The sequence below is a fragment of the Daktulosphaira vitifoliae genome, unplaced genomic scaffold (assembly GCF_025091365.1).
Source record: "Daktulosphaira vitifoliae isolate Bord-2020 unplaced genomic scaffold, ASM2509136v1 Scaffold_1, whole genome shotgun sequence".
Lineage (NCBI taxonomy): Eukaryota > Metazoa > Arthropoda > Insecta > Hemiptera > Phylloxeridae > Daktulosphaira > Daktulosphaira vitifoliae.
The window spans coordinates 72984270-72996885 of record NW_026099572.1 but is presented as its reverse complement, the minus strand read 5'-3'; the positions used below and the strand labels follow the sequence as shown (position 1 = coordinate 72996885).

General features: G+C 25.5%; 1 protein-coding gene across 1 annotated transcript; it reads right to left on the bottom strand.

Moving 5' to 3' along the window:
• Positions 1-1123: 1123 nt before the first annotated feature.
• On the bottom strand, positions 1124-12478 carry LOC126896657 (apolipoprotein D-like). The gene is made up of 5 exons (XM_050669609.1): positions 12333-12478; positions 11372-11520; positions 2560-2776; positions 2309-2460; positions 1124-1802 (listed from the first exon to the last, which is right to left on the bottom strand). The coding sequence occupies exons 2-5, from the start codon at positions 11501-11503 to the stop codon at positions 1533-1535; spliced, it is 771 nt and encodes a 256-aa protein (XP_050525566.1). The 5' UTR covers positions 11504-11520; positions 12333-12478; the 3' UTR covers positions 1124-1532.
• Between the last annotated feature and the right edge of the window lie 138 nt (positions 12479-12616).

The window sequence follows — 12616 nt, the reverse complement described above, 5'->3', positions numbered from 1 at the left end:
TATAATATAGTATATTCCATAATCTTTAATTTAAGAAAATTTTCAAAAATTTAATTGAAAAATTTTAACTAATAAAATCTGAAATCGTAAATTTTAACATCAAAATTGCATGTTTTTTTATCTATGACAACCACCATTTTCACATAGAAGATAATTTGTTAGGACAAATTTTTTTTTTTTATAACTTATAGAACATAACATAAGCTAATGTTATGTTCTATAAGTATAGCATATGCTTGAAGCTCGGAGTATTCCCGGATCATTTTCAAAACTTAAATTTTTGTGAAGAAGTTGCAATATCCCTTTGTGGCCAGATTTTCAAAAAATTTATATCAAACGATAGGAAAATATCTAAGGTTTCAATAAAAAAGAATTATTTTGATTTGTTAAATTTCGACACCAAGTGTCGAATTTTTATGAGTCTTTTTTTTTAATTAAACTAAAGAATCCTTTTTTTTAGTAATTTTCTAATTTACAGAATCACACTTTGTAAACCCCTTGCGTCGGCTCTACTAGTAGGTTTAAAACTAAATATAACATAATTTTATTTTTAGTTACAACTATGTCAAAACAACGTTTAGGTAACACATCAAATTCAAAATAAATTAACTCATTATTAAAGTTATTTGTAACACTTAATGTCTATTGTGACATTAATTTAACAGAAACGATTGGATTTTAAAAACGTCCTGTGAACACAGCTAAGTCTATTTATTAAGTTCAACTATTTTGTTGACATGATAAAGTTAACAACTAATTAGGGTTTCATTCAGTGGTTTACGTAGTATTTTTCAATTTTTTTTTCTTTTAAGCTTTAAATTTAAATGGTTTTATAACCTTTCAAACGATTGCCATGCAATATAAATAGTTAATACTCTTATACACTTACAAACCATCATGTAAGAATTAAGTAGTAGTTTTTCATTATTTTCTATACTTGAGATGTTTTTTTTATTGCTGTAAACATTTGTGAATAATCCACTAAGATCAAACAGAAACATGTGTGGTTTGATAACACGGGAGCTTAGCAGAATTTTACGTCTTTACTGTGTCTCAATATGCAATTAAGCATGTAGTCAGAACTCTATTTTGTACAGGGGGTCCAAACAATTTCACCCTCATCATTCCATACAAATAAAATATTTACCATATATTAACAATAAAAATCAAATACATTTCTGGGGGGGGGGGGGAGAGCTAACGCTATTGATACAGTTTACGTACATATCATATCAATAATTAAAAATTCAAACTATAATTTTTTTATAAAAAAAAGCTTTAATATCTACTGTTATCTAATATCAATAGATTTACATTACAAGATATAAATAAAAATTATTAAAAAAAATTGTATTATTTAAAAAATTATTTACTATACGAGAATAAAATTAAACTAGATTATATATATATCGATATCAGCTTTGAACTTTAGTACCACACATCTTTGCTCGAGTCATAAAACAATTATTTTTTTAATTAATAACTTTTCTTCTAAGTAAGTGTAATTACTTATCCTAAAAATAATATCAGTCTTAAGGGTACCATTCTGCATCTGGATTAATTTCTTCAGCAGGTTTTGACTTAATAGAGTTATAAACCTTCTTTCCGCCATCAATTACATACTCAACGCCTTGTCCAATTTTTTCTCCGACTTTAGAAACTGCATGTCCGATGTTTTTTGCACTAAAAGTTTGATCATTAATTTCCACGCGCATCGAAGAATTAAGATGGTTGCAATTTGATTGATCGACAATTGATAAATCATATGGGTTTACATTGGCCGATGCAATTTTATTGCGCAGCTGTAAAAAAATATTAAGTATTATTTGTATTCCATTAAAATATCAAAGTAAAATATTTTTTATTGTTTATTTAATTTATCTAATAAGGTATTTAAATCTATATTTAAATATAAATGTCTACGGGGAGATAGAAAATGGTCTCTATAGAAATTATTCTCTATTTTCTGAAAGAAAATAAAATAATTTTTTGTAAAACTTTTTATTATTGACAATCAAGTATAAAAAAATCATAAGCAATATGTTATGCCAACTTTGAATAAATTAACCAACTGATAAACCCTATTTTCCCTTCACGACTTCTTGTAAGCCAACCCAGAACTGCTGTTAAGTATTACTTCGAAGTTAAACCAATAAGAAATCCAATTATACTCACCAAACTCATTTCATCATTGTAAAATAACAAAAAAAATAAAACATGTTGATGAATATACCTCAATAATTGTTTATTATTATAATAATTATTATGATTGTAATATGAAAAAAAGTTTATTTAATTGTGTTCTAACCTTATCCAGGTATTGTTTGTTTAAAACTTTGTCTCTTGATAAAATTGTAACAGAATGTCTATGACCAAACGGAATTTTTTGGCATGAATAAACTCCAGCGTAGGTGTCATAATCAGTTGCAAACACAACGAAAGACGCTTTTCCTGCTACACCTGTAGATTTATTTATATTATTAGTATATAAAAAAATATACGTTAATTTTTTAGCACTAAATATTTTTATTTCCACGTATGTTTACTATCAAAACTTACTCAATGGAAATGATACAGACATTCTAGATGGTAAACTCGGATCAACTTTCAAATTACCAATGTAGTGATAATTGTTGGATTTCGCAACATTTATAATAGAGTTTTCGCTAATTTGTTCTAGTTTGTATATATTTGGTTCTTGGGTATTGGTAAAATTATACACCATACACCTGCTAGAAGTTGACGATTTTTGAACAGCGTACCATGGTCCTAAAAACTGAAAAGATAAATAATTTACAAATGAAACTACGGAAATTAGACATTTCGTGTAAAAAAAAAAATACATTAAGTATTAAGAATTTAAAAATTTAAAACTTGGCAATTAAAAACTAAAGTTTCCAATAGCTCATATGTTTTATACATATGTATAATTAAATTTTACACTCGACCATTCAACAACTTGAGATGTAATTTTTTATAAACTATTAACTTTCAATATATATTTCATAATACTTTTGTTTGTATACTACAGAGACATTGCTTCAATAAGAAATATCTTGAAATAAATAGGTAATATATTAATGTATTACCTATTTATTTAATTGCATTATTTTTAATTATTAAAAATAATGCAATTAGATTTTCATAGATCTCCTAGCTTTCAAATAAATAATAACGAAATAAAATGATTGTATTAAAAAACACCCTTTTCACTAATAATAAAAGCACTCACAACGCCTTTACAATCTTTATTTGAATAATACATGAAAACGATAAATGATTAATTTCATAATATTATATATAAAAATTAAAGCCATTTACATTTTAATAAATTTTAATTAAACACATAAATGTTTCCAATGAATGAAGCTTATTTTATTTCTATTCAAAAATATAATCAGATCATAAATTAAATTCGAAAAATTTAATTTTTTAATAAAATTCTATTAGATTAATATAATTTGTGTAAATAAAAAAAAAAAAATTAGTTTTTAATAATAAAATTATAACATTAATGTAGAAACTAGCAGTAATATAAAAACGTTCAATAGAACATAACAAATATATTTTTTATATGATACGCATAATATTATAGTTCTAATTTATATATTATACATTATTACGCAGTTAAATTCCTTGGAGTAATGCAATATACCTAACTGTTTTAATATTAATTACGAAACACAATAAATCAAATAACACGATAATAGCACGAAACTACATTGATACGGTATTCAATGTAAAATGTAATGCAACAATAAAATATATTCTATATTCAAAATACTGATATTAATATGACAATTAATTATTGAATATTTAGTTAAATAGTTAAAAATTAGTGATGGGAAATGTCGAATAGTAACCATCGAACTATTCGATAGTCATTCAAAAACTATTCGGTACCTCCATTCGAATTGTTTTTAAAATATTTGATAGTTTATGCTAAAAATAAAATATTCCGTGGTATAAACACAACTTGAATAGTTTAAAATCGATTGTTTAAAATATTTGAAAATGCCCATCACTAATTTTTTTTTATTATTAATTGTATCCTATTTATAATTGTAATACCTCGAATAAACAGTTTTAAACAATCCTATTTAGATCGTTAGTGTTATTAAAACAGCAAAACTATAAATCTGTCTATAATTTTACATAAGACCAATATTTTAGAAAATTTAACTTCATATATTTTTTTTTAAGAAACATTTTGTTGTAAAATGATTATTTCGAAAACTAAGAATGATTTATATTCAAAAAATTAATTTTAGCAAATTATTTTAGCTTCGATACGAAGCGGAGACGGTATTAATTTTACTATGATGTGTTTTTTTTTTTTTTTTTTTATTGTCTGTTGCCACTTTTTCTCAGCTCTCACTGGACCGATTTCTTTCAAAAATACGTCAAAAGATCACAAATCGTATCTAGTTGAAGACATTATCCTTAAAAATTGAAAAAAATTCCCTCGTTCCCAGCAAATGGGGGAAATATCCAAAAAAATTACAAATTTAAAAATCGCTAATTTTCGAAATTTTTTCACTTTTTTTTCTTAAAACTTCCATAACTTTTTGAAAAATCAACAAATCAACATAATTTTTTTTTATACTAAAACCTTAGATAATTACCTTTCATTTGATATCATTTTTTTGAAAATCTAACACTTAACCTGCTCATTGGGGGGGATTTAAAATAGCAACTTTTTTACAAAAATTAACTTTTTCAACTTAATTTTTGAAAATGTTCCGGAAATACTGCGTCCTTTAAACATATATCAAATTAAAGCTTATTTTATGTACTATAAAATGAAAAAAAAAAATTTGTCCCGACACTTTTTCTTCTACATTTAAACGGCTGCCGTAGTTAAAAAAACACTATTTTTGTGTTAAAATTTTCGATTTTCGATTTTAAATTTTCAACTTAAAAATGCTATAACTTTTTGAAAAATGTATATATCAGCACAAATTTTTTTTTTCTAAATACATTATAAGTACATCTTTCATTTGACATACTTTTTATTAAAATTGGACAATTTCCCCTTATATAGGGGGCGTTCAAAACTTAAAATATTGTAAAAAACATAGATCTTTTTCAACTGAACTTTTGAAAATGTTCCGGAAATACTGCGTCCTTTAAACATATATAAAATTAAAGCTTATTTTATGTACTACAAAATGAAAAAAAAAAATTTGTCCCGACGACCTATCTTCTATACGCAAATGGCTACCATATTCAAAAATATGCTATTTTTGTATGAAAATTATGGGTTTTGTATTTTATTTTAATAGAAGTTGATGTTGCTTTTGCAATTATCCATCAATTTTTTAAAATTAAACACTATCTACAGATTTGCATCGAAGCGTTTCTTATGATAGTGATTTTAATCACTGTCAGATTAAATCTATACTGAACCCAACTATGCAATGTCTCCACTATGCCGCGACCCCACTGTGCTACCGTTTTTTTATAATAAAATGATACTTTTTACTATTATTAATTGTATAATAATTTATTTTAAGTATTCGTTAATTATCTTCTTATTATAATTAAGCGTACTTCATAAAAATGTTAGATAGAACTAATCGAATATTTTTTTGAAACCATTCGCTAGCCCATTCGAATATTTTTTAAAACTATACGATAGTTAATGCTAAAAACAAACTATTTGGTTGTATAAAAACAATTTGAATAATTATTCGATAGCTTAAAATATTCGAAAATGCCAATCACTAGTTAAAAACTAATGTTTTTCTTTTAATAAACGCACAAAAATAGAAAAATAGATTTAATATAGTTTGTAAGCTTATTTAAACAGTATCAAAATAAAAATATATCAGTAAAATTAACTAATCAAATCATTTATCCAACTTCACCGTTCAATATGCATATTATTGTAGTTTACATTTTAGCTTCGATGCGAAGCTGAGGAGTATTAATTTTACTAAGATGTGTTTTATTTATTTTTTTTTTGTGTCTGTTACCACTTTTTCTCAGCTCTCACCGAACCGATTTCTTTCAATGATACGTCAAAATATCACAAATCGTACCTAGTCGAAGACATTACCCTCAAATATTGAAAAAAAATCCCTCGTTCCCCGTAAATGGGGGAAAACCTCCAAAAAAATTACAAATTTAAAAATCGCTAATTTTCGAAATTTTCGAAATTTTTTTTACTTAAAACTGCCATAACTTTTTCAAAAATGAACAAATCAATATAATTTTTTTTTTATAGATGCTTGATGTCTTTACCTATTATTTGATATATATTTTTTATAAATTTAACCCTTTACCAGTCTACAGGGGGGATTCAAAATTACAACTTTTTCAACTTAATTTTTGAAAGTTTTCCGGAAACTCTGACACACACACATATATATATCTTAAATTAAAGCTAATATAATATACTTTATTATGAAAAAAAAAATTTCGGACTTTATTTTGTTTTCATGGTGAAAATAGTCATCAAATTTAATTTTAAAAAAATACGATTTTTGTAAAAAAAATTCTTTTTCATATTTTTGACTTTATAGCGCTATAAATCTTTGAAAAATGTATGGATCAATACAATTTTTTTATGAGAAATAATATTTATATACTTCTTTAATTCGACATACTTGTTTTTTAAATCGGACCATTTGCCTTAATACAGGGGGTGTTTAAAACATAAAAATGCATATAGAAAGTAGAACTTTTTCAACTTAATTTTTGAAAGTGTTCCGGAAATACTGACACTTTTATATATATCTTAAATTAATGCTTATGTAATATACTTTAATATAAAAAAAAAAATTTTGGACTTTATTATGTCTTCACGGTGAAAATGGCCATAGAATGCTATTTTTGTGTGAAAATTCTCGATTTTATTTTTTTAATTTTTAACTTTATAATGCTATAACTTATTGAAAAGTGTATGGATCAACACAGTTTTTTTATGAGAAATAATATTTTTTAATAATCTCTTTTTCATTCGACATACTTTATCTTAATCAGGATGTTAATATGGAACTAGCAGATCATTTAACTTTTGGAATAATCCACCAATTTTTTAAAATTAAACACTATTTAAAGATATGCATCGAAGCGTTTTTTTTTTTGATAGTGATTTTAATCACTGTCAGATATCATTATACTTAATCCAACTATGTCATGTCACCACTATGCCGCGACCCCCCTGTAATAACTTTTTTGTTTTTATTTTTTTATATAGAATGATATACAGAGTGTTCAGTAAGTCAGGAAACGGGTTTCTATTGTTCTCATTGTTACAAACAATGAGAACAATAGAAACCCGTTTCCTTACTTACTGAACACTTTGTAATATACATACAGGTATTTAGTAACTAAGGAAACGGACCAATTGTTATGAACAATGAGAACAATAGAAATCCGTTTCCTTATTTACTGAACACTCCATACTATTTTACAATTATACAATTTTATTACACTTAGAGTAAAGATGTCAAACAAAGAGTAAAACACTTGTGCATCTATGTACATTGTAATGGATATAAAATGATTTTACTGAAAAAGATATTTACCATCGACCATTAAGAACGTTAACTAATTATTGCTAATGTTTTAATATGTTAACATTGCTAATTTTAACTAATTATTGCTATAACAATTTGTCAATTGTTATTAGTTAAGTTATATATACATCTATTTTTATTAAAAAATTCTTTGCTTTTCTCCATTAATTCACTAACTATTGAATTCAAAACAAAAATAAATATTTAATATTTTGACACGTTATAAAACATTTTTCTAGTAATTTATTACAATTGATAACTTATATACAGTTTGAAAGTCAATGTTTCTAATAAAATTGTTTAAATCATTCTTGTAACAAATTGTTATTAAATAATAATTAATGAGTACTATAAAAAATTTTTTTTTTAATGTCATATTTTTGAAAAATAAGAAGCCAAGTTACTAATACATTAAATGAGTTTAAAAATTAAATAATATTAACTTCTAGGAAAAATGTTTTGTAAAAATCTTAAGATTTCGTAAACTATTCATAATTTTATAATTCCAACAACTTTTATATTTTATTAAACGTGTTAATTTTTCTTAATTTATTCCATAAAACCAATGTTTTAAAATTTAATATAATCACCATTTTAATAATAAAAAAATTTGGGTTTACGTTTACATTTTTCCTGTACTTAGGTATTCTATTGATGTATCATATAATGCATACTAAAAAACCAGCACAGTGGGGTCGCGGCATAGTTAGGACAAGTATATATAATATCTCAAATAACATAAAAAATAGTTATATTTTACCTATGATAATATCAGACAGTGTTTAACATCACTATCATAAAAAAGAGTTCAACACAAATCTGGAAATAGTATTTAGTTTTTAGAAGGAGTTGTTAGATATGCCCCCCTTGAATCAATGCTAATGACCTTTTTTTAGTTTCGATACGAATTGAGAAGGTATTAATTTTACCATGATGTGTTTAGTTTTTATTATTTTTTTGTATCTGCAACTATTTTTTCTTAGCTCTCACTAGACCGATTTTTTCAAAGATACTTCAAAAGATCACAAATCGTATCTAGTTAAAGATATTACTCTTAAAAATTGAAAAAATTCCCTCTTTCCCTGTAAATGCAAGAAATCTCCAAAAAAATTATGATTTTTGAAATCAGTAAATTTCGACATTTTTTCAATTTTTTTTTCTTAAATATGCCATAAATTTTTGAAAAATGAACAAATAAAAATTGAAGCCATAGGTATTTCCCTTTCATTTGATATAAATTTTTTGAAAATCTGACCCTTTACCTTCCTTATAGGGGGGGAACTTTTGCACAAAAATTTAACTTTTTCAACTGAACATTTAAAAATGTTCCGGTAATACTCTGAGCTTTAAATATATGTCAAATTATAGCTTATGTTAAATACTATAATTTCAATAAAAATATTAGTGCCAACACTTTTACTTCTATGGGAAAATGGCCGACGTAGTTAACCATGCTATTTTTGTGTTAAAATTTCATTTTTGTTTGTTTATTTTAAAATACCTTATAAGAGTTTGCCATAGTAATGAGTCCACCAATAAATATACAATTTACATGAATCTAACTTACATGTTTATTTTGATTATTTTGTCTCTTCGAAATTAAAAAAAGTTTTTTTGACTTTTTGAAAACTTGAAAATTTGTATAAAAAGTACAACTTTTTCAACTTTTGAAAATGTTCCGGGAATACTGTCTTTTTAATTCTTTAAAAAAAAAATTAAGCACAAATATTTAATTTTTTTTTTTTTTTTAAATACCTTACAAGGGTTTGCTATAGTTTTGTGCTACAGTTTTTTTTTTAATTTTTAAAATATTGGTTTTATAAAAATGTACAGAGCATAAATAGTTATTATAAGGACTAAGAATTTGTAGCATTTGGATATATATATAAATCTTCTTATTACTGAGTAAATAGCTTATTGAATACAAAATTCTATACCTTCAACACAAAGTTCAATCATAGAACTTTTCACACTTTTTATAATTCATAAATAAAATGTATTATATAGAAATACATTTAATATATTTTTTCATCTTTTAGGCTATTTAAATTTTATATTTTATTTTTTATCATTTTTCAGGGCATATAATGATGATGATCAGTTTTACATCCTACTATTTCCCGAAGTTAGCATTCTACAGAGGGTAGTAGTAGCCCTCTTTCACATGTCAAGAATTCAAAGTTGGTTCTTGGCTAAGTCAAAAAGTTCTTCTTCTTTTTCCTTGCCTTAATCTCAACTTCTTGGGATCGACCACCCTTATCCTAAACTTACACTTGAGATGATCTCCGATATCATCTACGCTCACATCATCTGTCCTCGTATCGCATTCAATTACATCCTTCAATCTCATTTTTGGTATTCCTCTACCTCTTCTTCCTTCAACAATCATTTCTATAACTGTTCCTACAGTTTCCGGTTTCTCTCTCCTCATAACATAACCATACCACGTAAGTCTATTTTCTCTCATCTTATCTACGATTGATGCTATAACTATACTCCCTCTTATATGTTCGTTCTTTATTCTATTTTCTCAAGTCACTCCCCTCATCCATCTAAGCATTCTCATCTCTGCTACACTCATTCTCTGCTTTACTTTCTTGTCAACTGTCCAAGACTATGAACCATACATCATAACTGGTCTCACTACTGTCTTATAGAATTTATTTTTCAGCCTCATTGGAATTCTTTTATCGCATAACACACCAGACGCTTCTCTCCACTTTAACCACCCGCACATAATCCTGTGTCTTACATCCTCGTCAATACCACCGCTCTTTTACACAACTGATCCTAAATACTTAAAACTTTCCACCTCTCCTATCACGTGCTCGCCTATTATCCTCATTTCATCTACCTTTTATTCTTTTATCAAACTCGTATAGTTGAAGTTATAATTACAGTTAAGTTGAATATATTAATTAAAAAATCATATATATTTCACTGCATATATTATATATATTAGTTCACATTATCCGGGTAATGTGAACACTACCTGTACCAATTGGATACAGTAAAAATATTATTAATAGAAACGTTTATTTCGTACATTACTTGGGTATTTTACTCTAACCATACTTTGTACTTTACCCGTAACATATTTATATTAATATGAATTAAGATATATTTAAAAGTTATATGTATATTTTTAAACTAATTACTCTATAATTAATTATTGATCTATTTATTAAAGAGTGACAAAAAAAAGTTTTTAAAGTTCGCGTGTCAGTTTGTGACAAAGATAAGAGATCGAAGGAGTGTCACCATGACCGTTACTATTACCGTTTAAGTTAAGCGCCAATAGGAAAGGTGAACCTCTCAGTTTCACAAAATTGTGAAATGTAATCCCAACACAGCTGATCTATGTCAAGCGTGATTTGGATTAACCTCTTAATTGAAGTACGTGCAACATTTTTCGAGCTTATATAAAGGGAAAAGTTTTAAAAATCGTGAACACACCATAGAGGAGCTAATGACCAAAAATTACAGAATAAATAACTCCAAACCCTAGAAATGTATCGAAAATTGTATGGCTAGTGTTAGGAATTGCAGACATAACATCGTCGATATTGCGATACACTAATGCGGATAAAAAATTAAAATATTTTAACGTTTACGTAAAATAATTGTTAACATATTTTATATAATAATGATAACTACATTTTGTCCGGCGATGTTTTTTATGCATACTCAGTGCTAGCACCACAGTTTATTTTGTGGTACAAGACCTATTTTTATGAAATTATGCATTTTGTCATAAGTTACATAAATTGTTTTACGAGAACTAAGCTGCTTTCTTTATTAACCTAAAGAGTATTATCATTTATTTTAAGTAAAAATATACTTACTTTCTGCATAGAAAAATCAGCCATTGGTTCCATAGATGGACATTGACCCAGGTGATAAGTATGACACGAAATGTAAACAAAATAACAAACCAATAATATGGTTATTTTCCACAAATCTTTAAAACCCAACATATTTATTTCTTGGAACGCTGGGAAAAATATTTCTAATTAATGATAGTATATAATTGAAAGTTTATGTTTGAAATAAGTTAAAATACTACTAAACTATTACTATTTTAAATTTGGGTCTGTACAATTAATTAACCACAATTTTTTTATTCAGAGTAATGTTAGTGTTATGTATCAGAACATAACACTTAATACGTACTGGTGTAATAAAAACATGGAATCGTAAAAAAATTATTATCAAATTCATAACATGACCACCAAAATATTTTAGTCTAGTAAATTGTAAATAACTCGGTATACATTTTTGACAATAATCATATTTTTAGAAGTCTTAAATTATTTAATTTGTTAAGAATAAATGTTTATTATATAAATTTAATATTTTAAACATCGACCTTATATAGATAGTCGATATTTGAAAAATATCTATAAAATATATGCAATTATTTTATACTTAAAAAACAAAAGTGCCTCATTTAGGAAAGAAAGAAAGCAAATGCCCTATATTTTAATTAAAAAAAAGGTATTTTTATAGATTAATATCTTTTAAGCTGAAAGTTTTGAGAGCATATAATCATAATAAATATATTATCCTCAGATCAATAAAATCTTTGACACGTATCCGAATAATAATAATAATAATAATCAGAGTTAAAATTTAAGTAGAAATAGAAAAATATATTGGAAAAATTTAATTGAAACACTTAAAAAACAGGACAACATTTAAAAAAATGTACTATGTAATCTAATATTTTAAAACAATATTAAATTATAATGCATAAACATTTTTTTTTAAAAAATCCGTTTAATATTTAATAATTAAACTGCTTACTTTTCGTGACTCTATTTTTAAATTTACAAATAGTACTTGAACTAACGTACGCACATTCAACAAGATCACTGTTCTAACTGTAATGAGTCTGTTCGTTTATCTGTATTTATTATATTATAGCGCTAGTCCAATAACACTTCTTAGTATTGTTCTCCCACTTTGAATAAACGAATAACAATACACCAAACAGGAAAATGCGTCAGCTTAGTACTGATTTTAAAGACGAAGAGTCGAATCATTTCAATGAATGCGGTCGACAAAATCCGGATGAATCATACCATTTT

What these genes read in the sequence shown, in the direction of transcription:
- LOC126896657 (XM_050669609.1), bottom strand. Translation starts at nt 11,503, where the DNA reads ATGTTGGGTTTTAAAGATTTGTGGAAAATAACCATATTATTGGTTTGT. An exon ending in CTGATTTTTCTATGCAGAAA is followed by an intron (nt 2,777 to 11,371) that starts GTAAGTATATTT and finishes TTATCTTTTCAG; the next exon opens with TTTTTAGGACCATGGTACGC. An exon ending in ACAAACAATACCTGGATAAG is followed by an intron (nt 1,803 to 2,308) that starts GTTAGAACACAA and finishes ATTTTTTTACAG; the next exon opens with CTGCGCAATAAAATTGCATC.